We start from the raw sequence: 19,483 nt of genomic DNA, 5'->3' as shown, positions 1-19,483 counted from the left end.
AGAGAAATATATTTTATATAAATAAAACTCACCTCTGTTAAACTTTGTTTACATAAGGGACACTGAGGCGTGTGATCCAGGCAGCGTTCCAAGCACTTCTTGCAGAATGTATGGCCACAAGGCGTGGTTACTGGCTCATAGAATAACCTGAAATCATCCGTTTTAACACATTAACTATATGTTTTAACACGCAAATCAATAAATAAAACAAACACTGTCCTGCTGTTAATCATTACAGAACTGTATAAACCATTGACAGTGATAGCTGTAATCAGACATAACTACTAGAAAAGGGTCTCAAATTGGATGAAAACAGAAAAACATTTTCCAGATTACTTTATAAAAAAAAAAAAAAACAGACAACAAACATGATTCAAAAAAAGTATAGCGTTCGGAAAGTGTTTTCTCAAGCCAACAGATCAGATACTGACCTCATACAAAGGGAGCACTCAAAATCACTTCCATCAATCAGAGACTGCAGGACGGATGGGTCTGCCAGTAACATGGAGAGGTCTTCTGAGCCTTCTAGAACACAACAGAAATAATGCTTGTTTGTTGCATTTTACACACTTCATTAATGCAGACATACAAAATGCTTCGCGACCCTAGATATTTCATAATCAAGTAATTCCAAGTAAGACAGCTCCATGTGTTTTCTTCTATATTAGAATATATATAGTATAACAAGGCCTGAACAGTGCTTCTGCATGAAAACACTAAATAGTTTCTAAAGCACTAAGGGGCTAATGCAAACATAAAACCAGTTTTAAATCTGTGCATGCTCCAGAACGAAAGTGTAGGCGACAGGTCATGGTAAATTGTATGCATCTCAGGTTGAGCTCAACTTTCCATTGAAAACGTGTTACTGGGCTGTGCTGGGACATTCTGTCAATTGGGGAAGGTATGGGGGCATGTCGGCAGAACCCTTTTTCTGACAGGTCTTTTGCCCAGATGACTTTGATCGCCATGAAACCAAGCGTACAAACAGGGTCGAACGGGTCGGAGATGTATTTGACTATGCATATCAGTGAACAGACTCATTTGGTTAGAAGCAAATACAGCAGACCTGCATTCAACTCTGCATCAGCTCCCAAAGGCTATTAAAATAGGATTTTAATTACCCAACGGTCAATACTATTCTCGTAGCCCATAAGGGATATTGGGGAGACTTAGTACATTGGGGTATAGACGGGGTCCAAAGGAGTCGATACACTTTAAATTTCTTCAAGTGGGTGTGCTGGCTCCTCCCCTCTATGCCCCCTCCCACAGGCAGTTATAGGTAAAACAGTGCCCGAAGGAGAAAGGACATACTGAGAGAAGGAATATAACAATGAGTGGTGAGATTTACACACCAGCACACCACTAAACATACAATGACCAGCAATTGCTGGCAACAACAACAGCTGAACAGGTAACCATAGAAAGAGAACCTGCAGAAAAGTCCACACACTGAGGCGGGCACCCAATATCCCTTATGGACTACGAGAAAAGGATTTACCAGTAGGTAATTAAAATCCTAATTTCTCTAGCATCCATAAGGGATATTGGGGAGACTTAGTACGACATCCCAAAGCTTCCAGAACGTGCGGAGACTTCTGCAGCACTGCCTGCCCAAACTGGGTATCCTCTTTGGCCAGGGTATCAAACCTGTAGAACTTCACAAAAGGTGTTCTTCCCCGACCAGGTAACAGCTTGGCACAGTTGCAAGGCCGAGACTCCTCGGGCAGCCACCCAGGAAGACTTCAACAATCTTGTAGAGTGGGCCTTCAAAGACTCTGGAACAGGTAAGGCTGCCGACACATAGGCCTGTTGGATAGTAAGCCTAAGCCAACGAGCAATGGACTGTTTTGAAGCAGGGCAACCCTTTTTCTGGGCATCATATAACATGAACAAGGAATCCATCTTCCTGACCTGAGCCATTCTCTTGACATAAATCTCCAAGGCTCGCACGGCATCCAATGCTTCCGGAGGAGCAGAAATGCCAGAACTTGACAGAATAATAGGTTGATTCAAGTGGAACGCAGAGACTATCTTCAGCAGGAACTGACATCTAGTCCTGAGTTCCGCACTGTCCTCGTAAAAGACACGATAAGCCCCCCAATTCTGAGACACGCCTAGCAGAAGCCAGGGCCAATAACATCACAGTCTTCCATGTGAGGTACTTGTCTTCTACAGTCATCAGAGGTTCAAACCAGGAACACTATATTCAAATCCCAGGGTGCTGTGGGCGGCACAAAAGGAGGTTGAATGTGAAGCACCCCTTGCAAGAATACTGCCAATTTCTTCCGGAAGAAAATTGAAAGGGCTGAAATCTGGAGCTTAATGGAACCCAGACGTAAGCCCTCATCCACACCAGCCTGCAGGAAATGGAGGAAACGTCCCAAGTGGAACTCCGCAGACTGATACGTGCGTTCCTCGCACCAAGAGACATATCTCCTCCAGATATGATGATAGTGTTTTGACGTCACAAGTTTCCTGGCCTGAACCATGGTAGCAATAACCTTTTTAGAAAGGCACTTGTGAGCTAGGATGTTCCGCTCAACCTCCATGCCGTCAAACGAAGCCGCCGTAAGTCCGGGCAGATGAACGGTCCTTGCTGAAGATCTCTTCTCAGTGGCAGAGGCCAAGGGTCTTCTACGGACATGTCCAGAAGATCCGTGTACCATGCCCTCCAAGGCTAATCCTGGGCAATCAGAATTGCCTGGACTCAGATTCCTGATTCGCTTGAGCACCCTTGGGAGCAACGGAATCGGAGGAAACCGGTAGACCAACCGGTAAGGCTAAGGCAATGTCAGTGCATCTACTGCCCTCGCCTGAGGGTCCCTGGTTCGTGAGCAATACCAAGGAAGCTTATTGTTGATTCATGTCTATCTGTGGGCAGCCCCACCGGTCGATGATCTTCTGAAACACCTGTCGGTGAAGCCTCCACTCTCCTGGGTGAAGATCGTGATGACTCAGGGACTCCGCTTCCCAGTTGTCCACTCCCGGAATGAAGATTGCGGACATTGCTCTTGCATTTCTTTCTGCCCAGAGGAGTATCCTTGACACTTCTTGCATGCAGGCCCTGCTTTTTGTCCCTCCTTGTCAATTGATGTTAGCCACTGCCGTGGCATTGTCCAACTGTACCTGGATCGCGTGATCCCTGAGCAGAGGAAAGGCCTGAAGCAGAGCATTGTAGACCGCCCGAAGTTCCAGAATGTTGATCGGAAGGAAGGCTTCGTGGGCTGACCACCTGCCCTGGAACGGAGCCCCCTAGGATACAGCTCCCCATCCTCGTGAGGAGTATCCAATCCTGGATCCCGAAACTTCGGCCTACTAGTAGGTTGGAGGACTGCAGCCACCACAGGAGAGAAATCCTTGCCTGAGGTGACAGTTGAATTACCCGATGCATCTGAAGATGTGATCCGGACCACTTGGTCCAGCTGAAAAGTCCTGGCATGGAACCTTCCATACTGGATCGCCTCGTATGAGGCAACCATTTTCTCCAACAATCTTATTCAAAGATAGATGGATACCCATGTAGGCCGGAGAACCATGCGCACCATCTCCTGAAGTGTTCTCACCTTGTCCTCTGGGAGAAACACCCACTGGGCCACAGTATCCAGCAATATTCCAGGAACAGGAGCCTCTGAGTTGGCTACAGGAGGGACTTCTGTAAATTGAGGATCCACCCATGGTGGGACAAAAACTGGATAGTGCGGTCTATATGAAGCAATAAAAGCTCCCTGGATCTCGCTTCATCAGAAGATTGTCCAGGTAAGGGATTACATTGACCCCCTGGACATGGAGCTGGAACATCATCTCCGCCATCACCTTCGGAGCAGTTGACAGGCCAAAGGGTAGCGCCTGAAACTGGTAGTGATCGTTCAGCAGGGCAAACCGTAGGTAGGCCTGATGAGGCGGCCAATTGGGATATGGAGATAATGGTCTCCCTGAATATAAAAGACGCCTAACTCCCGTTCTTCCAGGCCTGCAATCACTGCTCGCAAAGATTCCATATTGAACCTGAAAAACTTTAGGTAATGGTTCAAGGATTGTAGATTCAAAATGGCCTTACCGACCTGTCCGGTTTCAGTACCACGAACAGGTTGGAGTAGTAACCCTTTCCCTGTTGCAGCAGCACTGGAAGAATGACGTGGGATTGGACCAATTTTAGGATGGCCCGTTGCAGTGTAACACGCATATCCTCCAAAGCTGGTAAGCTTGATTTGAAAAATCGTTGGGGAGGAGCACTGTCGAACTCCAGCTTGTAGCCCTGAGAAATGAGGTCCTTGACCCAGGTATCTTGGCAGGAGCTTTCCTAGATGCGGCTGAAGTAACGCAGCCAAGCTCCCACCTCGAGATCCCCTCGGGGTGGGTGGGCACCATCATGCTGAGGCCTTAGTGGAAACTGTAGTGGTGCTCTCCTGAGAACTGGCGATCACTGGTTTTCTTGTCTTACCTCTGGTGCCACTAGTCGTGTTGGAAGCACCTCTGGCCACTAGTCGTGTTGGAAGCACCTCTGGCCCTAGATCTAAACCTGTTAGACCAAAAGGACTGGGTCGAGGGCCCCGGGTAGGGATGCCTAGCCGGCGGGGCACCGGAGGGGAGAAACTCCACACAGTAACTTTAGAAATCCACATATCCAATGCTACACCAAAGAGCCATTCACTGGAAAAGCGGAGACACTCTACACTGCGCTTGGATTCTGCGTCTGCTATCCACTGACACAACCACAAAGCCCTGCGCGCTGACACTGCCATAGCACAAGTCCTAGCATTAATATTGCCTATCTCCTTGAGAGAGTCACAGAGGATACGTGCAGTGTACTGAATGTGCTGCAGGAGAGTCACTGTAGTGACCAGAGGCATATCCCCTGAGAGGCCCTCCTGAATCTGAGTAGCCCAGGAATGAATGGCATGAGTCATCCAGCAACCTACTATGACCTGCCTTTGAGACAGACTGTAGTGTAGTCTCTATCTTCCTATTCCCAGGGTCCATCATAGGGAAGGAGCCCAGGGCCAGCAGTACAGCTTTTCTGGATAGGCGCGAGACGGATATGTACACAACCAGGGGTTCTTCCCAGACTTTCCTGCCTTCAGGAGCAAATGGGAAAGTGTGTTAAATACCCTCACTGAGCTGTGAGGACAGACTACATTGTTCACAGGATAATGAACCAGACATAGCAGGAGAGAATCTGGTGTGACATACACTGCATAACTGGTGTTTTACCATGATCACAGTAACACACACACACACATACATACATACAAATAATATGATAGCAAGCCTGCCCTTGCTGTATGTGAGGGAGACAGAGAGAGAAAGGAGACCAGCACACCCAAGCTAAACAGCCCCAGTGAGGCTGTAAGCCGATATATCACAGTATAACACCGGTATTCTGTCTTGTTTAGGACACAGATAGTGTAAAATAGCGGCTCTTCCCCTTTGCCTCACCCCGGTACCAGTTTCCAGCGATATTCTGCCTGTCTGGAGGAGCTGTGTGTGCCTGCTGCTGCAGTAGTGGAAGGCGCCAAAATGACGCTGTTCCCGCTCCGAGGAAGCTCCACCTCCTGTAATGGCGCCAGGGATAGTGTGTTTTTTATATACTGGCAATGTCTCCCAAAAAGCTTAAAAAACCATCACACAAGTGCTAGTTTAAGCCACTGCTAGCCAGTGTACCCAGGGGGCTATAGCAGGTCCCCCCCCCAGGAGGGTCCCATATGCCTCTCCTGCATGTCAGCCACACCTTGAACCAGGGGACCCACCTAGCGGGGCCCCCGGTTTGTACTCACCACTGTCATCACCTTCAGGTGTGTGCGGCGTGCTGAGAATGACCGCAAAGGTGCAGTGCCCCGCGGTGCAACAACCTCTCAGGACAGTGGTCCTGCAGTGGGGAAGCGGCTCTGACACCTTGCAAGGCCGGTGGGCCGGTGACCTCCCCCATCCCCAACTCCCACGGTGCAGGTGTGCTGTTGCCCAAACAGCATACCGAAAATAATGAAAGTTTGAAAACAAACTTAAGAAAACTCTCTGGAGCTCCCATAGTGTGCATCCTCTCCGGAGGGCACTTTTTTTCTAAACTGCCTATGGGAGAGGGCATAGAGGGGAGGAGCCAGCACACCCAGTTGAAGAAATTTAAAGGCACCGGATCCTTTTGACCTCGTCCATACCCCATCCTACCAAGTCTCCCCAATATCCCTTATGGATGCTAGAGAAATCGTTATTTCCTCATTAATTCTTTCTACCCAACACACAAAATATTTGAAGCAATGCATTGTGCTGTAAAATAACAGTAGGTACAGTTCTTACCTTCGTGCCTTATATGCTTCTTTCTGCCATCTTCCCATAGATTTGCATCTTGTTCGGTGAGAGAGAGTTTTCTTTTGAGTAGGGCACCAGATTCCTGGCTGGATAAGAGAGGTTCTGAGGATACCCTTTTCAAACTGTCCACTCTTTTCGCCCCCTCATCACAGTGCAGAGCATGCGCAGACTGTGTGCGGTGCAAGCCACTGCTGGACAGGCTCATCAATGGTTTGGGCAAGACTTCATCCTGTATATTCAAGAAAAAAAAATAAAAAATAAAAAAGAATAAATTGGAATTTATTACCTACCGGTAATTCGTTTTCTCGTAGTCCGTAGTGGACACTGGGGAATAGTAGATTACCATGGGGTATAGATCGGTGCCATTGGAGCCTGGCACTTTAAGAAATCATTAGTGTGTGCTGGCTCCTCCCCTCTATGCCCCTCCTAGCAGACTCAGTCTACGAAAACTGTGCCCGAGGAGACGGACATACTTCGAGAGAAGGATATAAAACACAAAAAAGCGGAGAGGTAACGAAACAACACACAACAATAACAAAAAGATAGCAGAGCTAACCAGAACAGAGGAAAGCCACGCTAACTATAAGAATGATAGCAACGCTAACCAAACATGGAACAGGGAAAGCAACAGCAAACCCAACCAAGAACACTTACAACCAAGTAAGCAGGAAACAAAGCACTGAGGCAGGCACCCAGTATCCACTACAGACTACGAGAAAAGGAATTACCGGTAGCTATTAAATTCCTATTTTCTCAAACGTCCTAGTGGATACTGGAGAATAGTAGATTACCATGGGGACGTCCCAAAGTTTCCAGAACGGGTGGGAGATTTTCGAGACCCCTGCAAAACCGTCTGACCAAACTGAAGGTCATCCTTGGTCAATGTGTCGAACCTATAACACTTTACAAACGTGTTCGAGCCAGACCAAGTAGATGCCCGGCACAACTGTAAGGCCGAGACACCCTGGGCAGCCGCCCAGGAAGAGCCCACCGACCTCGTGGAGTGGGCCTGAATAGAACTCGGCAGCGGCAGAGCTGCCGAAGTATAGGCTTGTTAAATAGTCAATTTGAGCCAAAGAGCAATGGATTGCTTGGAGGCAGGGCGACCAATTTTAGTAGCATCATAAAGGACAAAAAGCGAGTCAGACTTCCTGTAACGAGCAGTCCTTCAGATGTAAATCCTCATAGCCCTCACCACATCCAGGGACTTTGGAGCAACGGAAGTATCAGACAACATTGGAACCACAACTGGCTGATTTACATCAAAGGCAGACACTACTTTTGGCAAAAATTGTGGGCGAGTTTTGAGCTCCGCCCTATCCTCATGAAATATCAAGTACGGGCTCTTATATGATAAGGCCCCAGTTCCGACACACGTCTTGGAGAGGCTAAGACCAGCAACATGACTATCTTCCACGTTAGATATTTCAAGTCTACCCTATGCAAGGGTTCAAACCAGTCTGACTGGAGAAAAGTCAAGACCACATTGAGATCCCACAGAGCCATGGGAGGGACAAAGGAAAGTTGAATATGCATAACCCCCTTTAGAAAGGTCTGTACTTCAGGAAGTACCGCCAGTTGTGTCTGGAAGAGATAGAGCCGAAATCTAAACTTTGATAGAGCCTAATCGTAGGACCTTATCCACGCCTGCTTGCAGGAACAGTAGAAAACGGCGCAGATGAAATTCCACAGGGGAATATTTTCTACCTTTGCACCAAGAAACGTTTTTTCCAAATACGGTGGTAATGTTTGGAAGTAACCACCTTACGGGCCTGGATCATAGTTGAAACAACCTTGGATGGAAGACCCTTTCTGGTTAAAATCTCCCTCTCAACTTCCAAGCCGTCAAATGTAGCCGTTGTAAGTCTGGATAGACAAACGGTCCTTGTTGAAGAAGGTCCTTGAGAAGCGGCAGAGGCCAGGGTTCCTCCAGAGACAAGGTCAGGAGGTCCGCATACCAGGCCCTTCTAGGCCAATCCGGGGCAATTACAACTGCCTGAACTCTTTCCTTTTTGAGTTTTTTTTAGAACTCTTGGAATGAGAGGAATTGGAGGAAACAGGTAAACAAACTGGTAAGTCCACTGTGTCGTCAGAGTGTCTACTGCTATCACCTGTGGGTCCCTCGTTCTGGAAGAGTAATAATGGAGTTTCGTGTTGAGACGAGAAGCCATTAGGTCTATTTGTGGACAACCCCACTGGTGAATAAGTTGTGAGGGTGAAGGCCCCATGCCCCCGGATGGAGGCCGTGCCTGCTTAGGATGTCCGCTTCCCAGTTGTCCACTCCTGGAATGTAAATGGCTGAGATGACCCTTGCATTGGCTTCCGCCCAGAGGAGTATTCTTGACACCTCTCGCATTGCAGCCCTGCTTCTTGTTCCTCCCTGTCGGTTGACGTACGCTACTGCCGTGGCGTTGTCTGACTGCGCCTGGAAGGCCCGATTCCTAAGGAGGTATGAGGCCTGTAGGGGAGCATTGTAAATCACAGAGTTCCAGGATGTTGATTGGAAGAGCAGATTCCTGACACGACCATGTCCCCTGGAACTGCGCCCCTTGGGTCACGGCCCCCCAAACCCGGAGGCTGGCAACAGTCGTTAACAGAGTCCAAGACTGGGTATTGAAACTCCAACCCTTCCCAAGGTGGGAGACTTGTAGCCACCATAAAAGGATATCGTTGCTTTCGGCGACCGGGTTATATGCTGATGCATGTGCAGGTGAGATCCCGACCATTTGTCGAACAGATCCAGCTGAAATGGCCATGCATGGAACCTGCCTTACTATATTGCCTCGTAGGAGGCCAACATCTTGCCCAGCAAGCGAATGCAAAGATGAATTGAGATCCTGAGTGGTTTCAGTACCGAATGGACCATAGACTGAATAGTCAAAGCCTTGTCCATTGGAAGATAAACCTTCTAAGATACTGTATCCAGGATCTTTCCGGGTGAGATTTCTGGAAATTTAGGATCCAGCCGTGGTCCGTAAGCAGACGAGTATTCAAGTCGATGCTGTGCAGCAGCTGTTCCCGGGACACATCCTTATCAGGAGATCGTCCAGGTATGGGATTATGTTGACACCCATCATGCGCAATTGTAGCATCATCTCCACCATGACTTTCGGGAATACCCTTGGGGCTGTGGAGAGACCAAAGGGTAAGGCCTGAAACTGGAAATGTTGGTCCAGTACAGCGAACCGAAGGAACGCTTGGTGAGGGGACCATATTGGGATATGCAGGTATGCATCCTTGATATCCAGGGACACTAGAAACTACCCCTACTCCAAACTTGATATCACTGCTCTTAGTTATTCCATATTGAATTTGAACACTTAAATATAAGGGTTCAGGGATTTGAGGTTCAAGATCGGCCGTACGGCTTCGGGACTACAAAGAGACTTGAGTAAAACACCATTGTGTGCAGCGGAGGAGGTACTGGAACAGTAACTCCTGTAGAAAGCAGTTTTTGCACTGCCTCCTGCAAGGAAACTCTTCCTTAACAGCTTCACCTGTAGCAACTGAGGGGTAGATGTATTTACCTGGAGTAGGCATAAGGAAGTGATAAACCAGTGATATGTGCAAGGTGATAAAGGCACCAATCAGTTCCAATATGTAAATTAACAGTTACGAGCTGATTGGCTGGTGTTTATCACCTTACACATATCACTGGTTTAATCACTTCCTTATGCCATCTCCAGGTTAATACATCTGCCCCTCAGTATCATTAACGGCAGTACCACTGCTATGGCAGTATCGGCTCATAGATGGTCAGCAGATGTGGATTCTAAAACAGGGGTTGAAACCCTTCCTTTTACATGTGATGCCTTGCTTGGGGAAGAACTGAACAAGTGTATATTTCAGGCGACTGCAGGTAAATCTACATATCTGCCGTCTGCTACGGCACCTGCTAGACGTCCCTATCCTGGGCCCTCTCTGCAGTCCTTTCGGGTGGCCAGATTCAGAGGCAAAGCCAGAGGTGCCTCCAATGCTACTAGAGGAACTCGCGGTAAGTCCCGTAAACCTGCTGCTGCTGGAACTTCGGACCAGGCCTCAGGATCCTCTTCCACAAAGCCCTCCGCGTGACGGTTGCCCCCAGCAGCAGGGCGACTTTAAGGTAGGTGCTCGCCTTCCACACTTCGCCCACATATGTGCAGAGTCCTGCCGGGATCCTTGGGTGAGGGACCTCATATCCCAAGGATACCGACTGGAATTCCAGGAACTCCCTCCTCTCAGATTCTTCAGGTCAGGCTTACCAGCCTCACTCAAAGTTTGCAGCATCTTGGATATGTTGTAGTAATGTAACTATCTCATCCTGAGGTAGTGTAAACAACCCTTTAAGATTATCATCAGACCATTTTACTATGGCTCTAGAAATCCAGCCGCATACTATGGTAGGGCTGTAGTATAAATTGATTTAAGAGTGGTCTCAATTTTGCTACCAGCTGGGTCTTTGAGAGAAATGGCCCCAGGTACAGGTAGTACAATTTTACGTGACAGCCTGGACACACAGGTATCCACTGTCGGCAGGTTTTCCCAGATTTTTCTATCCTCTGTAGGGAAAGCAATTTAGTACCCGTTTAGGGGAAATACATTTTTTGTCAGGATTTATCCATGCTGCCTTAGCCAGGGAATTTAATTCCTTAGAAACCGGGAAGGTTGCAGAGGACTTTGGTTTCATGTTAAAAAACAATTCCTTTGCTGGCTCTGCTTCCTTATCTGGGATATTGAGCACCTCTCTAATAGCATAAATGAGGGCCTCCTGGGGACAGGGAATAATCCTCGTCCACCTCTGCATCCAACTCTGGTAATTCAGAATCCGTGTCAGACTGCAATATCTGTGGGAGAGTGTGTTTAGGAGACCACCAGGGGGGGCTGAGGAGCCAGCCTGTAGTCGGCAGCAGCTAACTTGAAAGTGTCCACAGACTGTTTCAGGGTTTGCCTCTCTTGCTTAGCTTAGCCAACTCTGAATTTATACTTGTAATCATAGATTTAAATGATTCTATCAACTCAGGTTCCATCATATCACTACCCTGTGAAGGTAGTGAGCATTGGGAACACATTAGGGACCCCTGTGACGAAGGTGAAAACCTAGCCTTGCACGGAGTACAAACATATTTACTTGCAGACATGCCTTAGCAGAAAACACAAAGTTAAGTAGGAAACACAGTGCAGTTGTAGTGAGGCAGCACATATACTCCAGACAACCCTGAATGGAGTGACACAGAGGAATGGGACCAAACAACACCACAGACAGAGTAGCGCCCGCTGGGTGTCGCTTATGTGTAAATTACCTCACAGCAGTAAAACCACTGACTACGTGCTCAGCCCTTCAACTATAAGCCCCTGGTACCATACAATTGGCGATTCAGTGGGTCCTGTGGAGGAGCAGTCTCCGCATGCAGCCTATTCAGAGCGGCAGCAGGAAATGGCGCCTTTTAGCCTCTGTTCCCGCTCTCCGGGAAGCCCTAGTCCCCTTAATGGCGCACTGTCCCTCTGTTATTTATACTGGCTTCTCCATGTGTGTGTAGAAATAGTGCACAACCTCCTTTTACAAGTATAATGCCAGTGTGGGTACACAGTAGGCACCGCAGCCCATAGCCGGGTGATCACTGTCCCTTCATGCCGCCATTTGCACAGGGGACTCACTAACTGGGACCACGGTGTAGTACTCACCGCACCGCGTCTACTTCAACATCTGTTAGGGGTGGTGGCATGCTGCCGGTGTGGGCTCACACTCTGGGAGTGTGAGAAACATCACCTCAGGAGCTCAGTGTCCTGTCAGCGGGGATACAAACCAGTAACTCTTTAGGGAGTTGATTCGGTCCCCCTACCAAGTCCCACAACGCAGGCAGACTGGTTGCCAACCAGTGTGCCTGAAAATAACAAACTAAAATAAATTTCTGAAGAAAAACTCTGGAGAGCAACAGAATGCACCCAGCTCCTTGGGCACATTTTTCTAAACTGAGTCTGCTAGGTGGGGCATAGAGGGGAGGAGCCAGCACACACTAAAGATTTCTTAACATGCCAGGCTCCAATGGACCCGATCTATACCCTACGGTAATCTACTATTCCCCAGTATCCACTAGGACGTTAGAGAAATCATGCAAGTGTTGTTCTACAGTAAAGTGTGGTTTAGTGGCTTCTAACATACCTAATAGAAGAGAGCAACATTTACAGAGTACAAAATGTCAACTACATCACTTCTACAGGAAGGAAAACAGCTGAGGAAGACAGGCGTAGCCATGGATGTCAACTGGAGGTGATGCATGTCAAGTGACAGAAAAAAATAAGAAGCTCAATTAAAATTACCTGCTCCAGATTTGTTTGCAAATGATAAGATGTTTCTTTATTATCAGATCCTAGCACAAAAGGTTTCATTGGCAAATTTGGCAAAGGTGTAATTTCAAGAGCCTTCAGTATACCGTCTACGGTCCCTGGGGCAGGAGATAGAAAGTCACGCAGGATCTGCAGAGTAAAAGACAGATCAGTACAATTCTCTGAGCACTGTCAGAAGAGCATATACAGTAGGTTAAAGATTTCTGCACTGGACTACTGTGTTTGTATTTTGGAACAGGTACTATTAAACCAACATATAAAACAATATTACACAATGTGTACGCCATAAAGCTGTTGGTGGCGCTCCACAGTCAATGTTATACAGAGGAAGTGTGGAGAACGCTCATAAGGAATAATTATAGAATTCAAAATTTACTTTTGTTAAGTCATTTAAAACCGTAGGTTACAGACAAACTTGTAACATTTTATATTACAAAATAAAATAAAAACGAAATCTGTTTTTTCCTCTATATATGTACTGCAGGTTATGTGGAGTATAAAAAAAAACAAAAAAAAAAAAACGCATTTTTAAAAAAAAACATTTTTATTGAAGCAATATATGTCATATATACATAAATATTCACATTAGGTCAAACCTATATCAAATAGGAAAACGCGAAAGGAGAGTAAATAATAATACAACAGAGTCCCCATTCAAGAGACATTGTAAACACAGTACAAACAATATTATTACCCTGATATAGAACATGCCTCTCGGGGCTTCAGTAACCATTGGTGTAAAAGCTGGTCTAGTCAGCCGACCCAGACGCGTACAGGTAAGGATAACAAAACAAACAAAAACAAACAACAACAAAAAAAAAACCCTGTGATCATTTGCCAACTTCCCCCCAGTCGTTTACCGAGCTAAGAATGGCATTCAGTCCTATAGCACAATCGGCGGATCCCCCGCAATCGTTCTAGTCAAAAACCATTCTGTATTAGTAAAAGAGTTATGGAGCCGTGTCTTGACTGCTGTCGACAAGGTCGTTATATAGCTTTCCCATACTTCAAAGAATCTCTGTATCTTAGTATCTTTGTCTAGCAAAATTCCTATCCATTCCATCCGAAACAGATAAAATAATTTGGCCTTAAACAACGAAAGTGTAGGTGGATCCCTAGCAATCCATACTTGCAGAATAGCCTTTCTGGCTGCTATACTAACTGCCAGCAGTAGCTTTCTACTTCCCTGAGAGAGACGTATGTCCGGGGAGAATATACCGAAAAGCGCCCATTTTGGGCACAAACTCCAATAATTCACTAGGTTAGTCGTTAAGTAATTCCTTATCCAGAACTGTCTAATCAGAGGGCACGTCCACAAGCAGTGATATAGGTCTGCCTGGGGAGAACCACACTTCCAACAAGCATGTGTGTCAGCTAGCCCTATGAGACATCTTCTATGAGGCGATAAATAAGTCCTGTGCAAAATATTAAGAAACATTTCTTTATACCTAGAAGAGGGAAACAGTTTACAAGCTTTTGCATGTGCAGTAAGCAAGTCAGATGTCTCGATCTCCGGGAGACATTCCGTCCAGGACCGGATACCTCCCTGTCCCGTAGAGTAGTCTAGAACAGTCCGAAAGTATCCATATGCCATTGATATTGCCTTACTAACTCTAGGGGCTTGTTGCAGTAGTTTATCTATCGGATTGCTCCAATCCATAGGTGAGAAACAGCTAATAGTAGCAGAAACATAGTGTTGGGCTAATAGAAAGGCCACAGGATAGGCCAGTAGAACTGAATAAAAAAAGGAGGGGAGTATGCTTTGCGCTTGAAACAATATATCAAAAATTATATGTGCAGTCGGACAAAGAAGATAGACTCAGTACAACTTCAAAATGATAATAAAAAAACACTTTTATGGTATCAATTAAAGCAGAATATGCCACATATAGAATGAATTAAAATATTGACAGTTTTACAATTTGTTAGATAAACTAAACTGAAAATAAAAATAAACATAAGAATAAAAATAAAACAGTTAAATGATTATATTCAAATGGTGATAATAAAAAAATCACAACACTGGCGTCCCAGTGTATTATTTTGGGTTTGTAATTCCCGCAGGGATAATTGACAGTCTCACAGTCTCAGATATTAGTATAGTTCTTTAAAGGAAAGGTGCAATCTGTAATTAATGCTCCCGTGCTGGTTCCTGCGTTAGTGTAGAAACAGGGTCCTCATTAGATGAAATACACGAGGAGTAATAATGTGTGCTTTATTTCCTGTTATAATTACAGCTGGTAGTTGCTGTCTTTCCCGGTAAGGTTTTGTTAATTATAAATATAGCAGCAATGTTCAATTTAGATGGATTTAGCCGCCGTGAACAAACTACTGGGAACAGGTGTTAGGCCCCACAGCGGGGGTCACACAGAACTCACCCGACCAGTGTTTGTACAGCCGTGCGGCAATGATGAATCCAGCGTGCGGCAAAAAGCTGTGACCGAAGCTGTCACGGTTATGCTGAGCTGCGGACTGGGTCCTTTCGGCGGGTATCACCAAGTGAGAAGTGTATCGAGAGTGGGCGTCAACGCGTTTCGTCTCCTAGCAACGGAGACTTCCTCAAGACGGTAGAACTGAATGTCTAGCAGTGGCTTCCTGGAACGTGAGCGGCTGCAAGCTTTGCAAATCCACCAAATGAGCTATCTTGGAGACACCCCCCATCCGCCAGATGTTGAATGGATAATGCGCCCTACCCTCCTGATAGTCTGGAATAGCCATGAACGGAAGGTACAGCGATTTGTGGGAGTTCAGACCTAGTGTATTACGCATATCAGTCCATAGTTTTTTAATGTTACACAATAGTGGATTCCTCCTCCACTCCCCAGACACCTCTCGAGCATGCAGGTGTAAAAAGGCGACCAGGTCCCCTCCTTGTAAAAATACTCTATCTAAGTCAGTGTTTGTGTAGTTGTCATTGTGCACCCAGTCATGCAAATACCGTAGTTGAGCGGCCCGGGAATACCAAAAAACGTTAGGAAAATTAATTCCCCCATTCTCCGTGGTTTGCTGTAATTTAATCAACGCTATACAAGGTTTTCTTCCCTGCCAAATAAAGAGTCTAAAAAGAAAATTGATGCGTTGAACATCTTTAGGTAGGAGCACATGTGGCATGGCCTGTATAAAGTACATCAGACGGGGGGATGATCTCATCTTTATCAAATTCGCTCTCCCCATGTACGATAAAGGCAGAGATTTCCAGGTGTCAAGTTCTGCCTCAATTTTTCTGATAGCCGAGGTAAAATTTAAGGTGTAAAGTCGCTCCGGTTGTCTCGATATTTGAATCCCCAGATAGGCGAGTTGATCTGAGCTCCATGTCAGTGGTAAACCCCCCACCCCGTTCCTCAAGAACGCACCACTCCCCAGTCTTAGTGCCACTGACTTCGATCAGTTAACATTGAAGCCAGAAATATGTCCATACGCCTGCAGTAGATTAAATATATGAGTCAAGGAAGTCTCCGGATCTGAAACATACAGCAGTAGATCAGCAAATGCAGTAAGCTTTAGCTCCCTGCGACCTATCTGAATGCCTTGAAACGGAGTGTCAGTCATTAGCAAACGATGGAGGGGGATCTATGGCCAAATTGAATAATAAGGGTGACAAGGGGCAGCCCTGTCGTGTGCCACGATGCATAACCACCGGATCACTGGTATAGCCATTCAGTAAGAGGGTAGTGGAAGGAGAGTCATATAGGTAACGAATAATGTTAACAAAATCTTGGTGGAAGAGTCTACGTTCCAAGACCCTGAATAGATGGGTCCAAAGTACCATATCGAAGGCCTTAGTAGTGTCCAGGCTGAGGAGTATATTCCTGGAATGGGGCGAATGAGCAGAGGCTATGACTTCAGCAACAGCAGCCCGAATTCCTTTTACCGAATGTGTATTACGAACAAAGCCAAGTTGATGAGTAGTTAGAGCGTGGGGGAGAATCGTTTGTAGTCGATCTGCCAAAATCTTGGTGAATAATTTTATGTCGGTATTTAACAACGTAATAGGCCTGTATGAAGTCACCAATTGAGGGTCCTGAGCAGGCTTGGGGATTATAATGGTATGGGCCGTTGTGAAATGATGAAAAGGGGCACGGTGATGCAGCAGGCCGTTAAACAGTTCTAGCAGAGTTGGAATTATATGAGACTGAAGGATTTTATAAAATTAATTGGAGAGGTCATCCGGGCCCGGGGATTTGTGCAGGTGGAGTTTGGACATAGCCGAGACAAGCTCCTCCTCAGTAATTGCACTCACCAGTAAATCCGACTGCGCACTCGTTATAGGAGGCAAAGCCGAATCAGGTAAAAAGTGTGGCATGAGCACATTCATTAAAAGGGAGATCCGAATATAAGTTGGCAAAATAAGATTCAAAATGTTTCACTATAGCAGGGGAAGAGGTAAGGAGATGCCCCGTATCCCGATGTTTAACAGCCGTTATGAATTTTCGAGCAGTTTTCTTCCTAGCCATATTAGCCAAAAGTCGACCAGACTTGTTACCCCACTGGTAATACTTGTGAGAAGAAAACACCATGTCCCGCTTTGCTTGCGCCAGCAAGTGGTCATTCAGTAGTTGTTTTGCCTGCAAATAGAGCCGCAGAGATTCCTCAGTGTGCAGGGCATGGTGATTCTGCAGCGCAGCATCTAACTCTGAATGTAGTGCAGTACAAGTCGCCAGATTTTTCTCTTTTTCAATATATGGACATATTCAATAATTTGACCTCGAAGAACAGCTTTCGCTGCTCCCCAGAGAATATTCGGGCGATCCCAGTGTTCAAGGTTATCGTCCAAGAAGTTAGCCCAATTAGTTATCAAGAATTTCCTTAAGTCATCGCAATTATAAAGATAACTCGGAAACCTCCAGTGTCTGTAGCCCCCTGACTGAAGAGTTCTCTTTAGCATCAATGTCACCGGAGCGTGATCCGAAATCAAAATGTTATGGATATCAGCATGCGCGACCCGCGTGACAAGAGAATCCGCAGTTAAAACCGAATCAATCCTGGACCAGGATCGATGAACCCCAGAGAAAAAAAGTGAAATGATTTGTCGGAGGGGTTTAGGAGACGCCAAACATCAGTAAGCTGGAGGGAGACCATTAAAGTTTGAAGGTGTGACCAAAAAGAAGATTGGGAAGAGCGTGGGACGGGAGATTTATCAACAGTAGGGTCATCTACAGTATTCCAGTCACCCCCCAGGACAAGCTGAAAATTGTCGCGCTGCAGCAACTGAGAACTCAATTCCAGGAGGAAGGCAGCAGTTTCGACATTGGGTGCGTAGACATTCACTAATGTATACTTAGTACCCCAAACTTCTACATCCAAAATTAAATAGCGCCCCTGTGGATCAATAATGGAGTTCAGAATAGTGTACTGTAAATTCTTACTAAATAGGATCGCAACCCCCCTGGTCTTTCGTGTATTGTCAGCAGAAATACAGTCATCTAACCAAGGTGCCCGAAGAGCAGAGGAGGCTCCCGACATCCAGTGTGTCTCTTGAAGAAATATAATCTGGGGTTTGAACAGTTTTAAATGTGTAAGAACCCGTTTACGTTTAATCGGGGAGTTGAGGCCGCCCACATTCCAGGACAGAATCTTAAAAAAAAATCATCCGAGGAGGAGGCTCCTGTATCGAAGGCAGTCATGAGTCTGTTAACCTACACCCACCCGAGGGTGGCAATCCAGAGGGAACACTACATCACACAGTCGCCCCTCCCCATCCCAGCGAGCGGAGAGGGACAATCTGAACCACAGAGCTCAGCAACGGATCTGGTGAGGGAGGCACGGCACGGGCAGAACAAAACAAAAAAAAAAAAAACCCACACACATTGCTTCACATTTTCCAAACCAAACTAGTAACAGCGCAAGTGCTAAACCGTCCGGTAGCACTGGCGAGGAACACATCAATAATAACTGTAGTAATTGACGTAAAGTAAAATTAAATTAAGCTGAGCAGCAGATAATGAGACCAAAGGCCTCATTCATGTGTACATTAAACCAACTCAGTATATAAGGCAGGGAATACCAAAACAACTAGAATTCAGCAGCGCAGATGAGGACCACAGCAAATAATAGATACTGCATTGAGTGGTAAGCTGGTTGGTGTGGTACGGGACTCAAGGACTCCTAGTTGTTAGACATAAGCCCACCCAAGGCAGTAAACATGTTGTGGAGTAATAACTAATACTTATGTTACGGGTTCTCAGGAGACAACATACTTGTGACATGGGATTTGGCAGTAACAGGATCAGCAAATATTAGCGTGCAGCCAATGTCATGTACCCTCAACTTAGCTGGATACATCAACGCAAATTTAGTATTGCTCTCGTGAAGCATCCTGCAAACGTCAGAAAACTCTCTCCTCTTTTGTGCAACAGAGGCAGAGAAGTCCTGAAAGAGTAAAATACGTTTACCATTCACTAGCAATTGCAGGATTTTCCTTCATGCGGAAATCCAGAAATCGCACAATGACCGGCCGTGGCCTCACATCAACATCAGGGCGAGTGGGACCGATTCTATGCGCTCTTTCAATATGCGTTAGAAATGGGGGGGTCGGAGATATCTAGAGCTGAGAACAGGTCATGCAATATAAAATCAGCCAACTGCCAGTCCATGATTGATTCGGGGATGCCCACGAAGCGCAAATTCGATCTCCTATCTCTGTTCTCAAGATCATCTATCTTTGCCTGCAGAGTAGCAATAGATGAATCTTGGGTGGCAGTGGACCGTTGGAGTGTATGCATCTGATCTTCCCCGTCACTAACCCTTTGCTCTAAGGAGTTTATCCGTGAGGTGTTCTGATCAATCTTTGTAAGTGTGGAATCTAGAAGTGTTTGTATCTGTTCCAATCTTTTATCAATTAACGGTATATTTTCAA

General features: G+C 46.2%; 1 protein-coding gene across 2 annotated transcripts in view; it reads right to left on the bottom strand.

Moving 5' to 3' along the window:
- LONRF1 (LON peptidase N-terminal domain and ring finger 1) overlaps positions 1 to 19,483 on the bottom strand; it is a 44,913-nt gene that overhangs the window by 11,763 nt on the left and 13,667 nt on the right. Inside the window, exons 4-7 of one of the 2 annotated variants that reach the window (XM_063920870.1) lie at positions 12,601 to 12,756; positions 6,292 to 6,532; positions 432 to 525; positions 33 to 147 (exon numbers count right to left, since the gene is read on the bottom strand). In XM_063920870.1, the coding sequence (XP_063776940.1) occupies positions 33 to 147; positions 432 to 525; positions 6,292 to 6,532; positions 12,601 to 12,756 (606 nt within the window). The remainder of the gene's footprint in view (positions 1 to 32; positions 148 to 431; positions 526 to 6,291; positions 6,533 to 12,600; positions 12,757 to 19,483) is intronic. The other variant, XM_063920871.1, reaches the window with a different exon arrangement.

The sequence above is a fragment of the Pseudophryne corroboree genome, chromosome 1 (assembly GCF_028390025.1).
Source record: "Pseudophryne corroboree isolate aPseCor3 chromosome 1, aPseCor3.hap2, whole genome shotgun sequence".
Taxonomy (NCBI): Eukaryota; Metazoa; Chordata; class Amphibia; order Anura; family Myobatrachidae; genus Pseudophryne; species Pseudophryne corroboree.
Note: the sequence above shows the minus strand (reverse complement) of the source record. Positions and strands in the feature narration are given on the sequence as shown.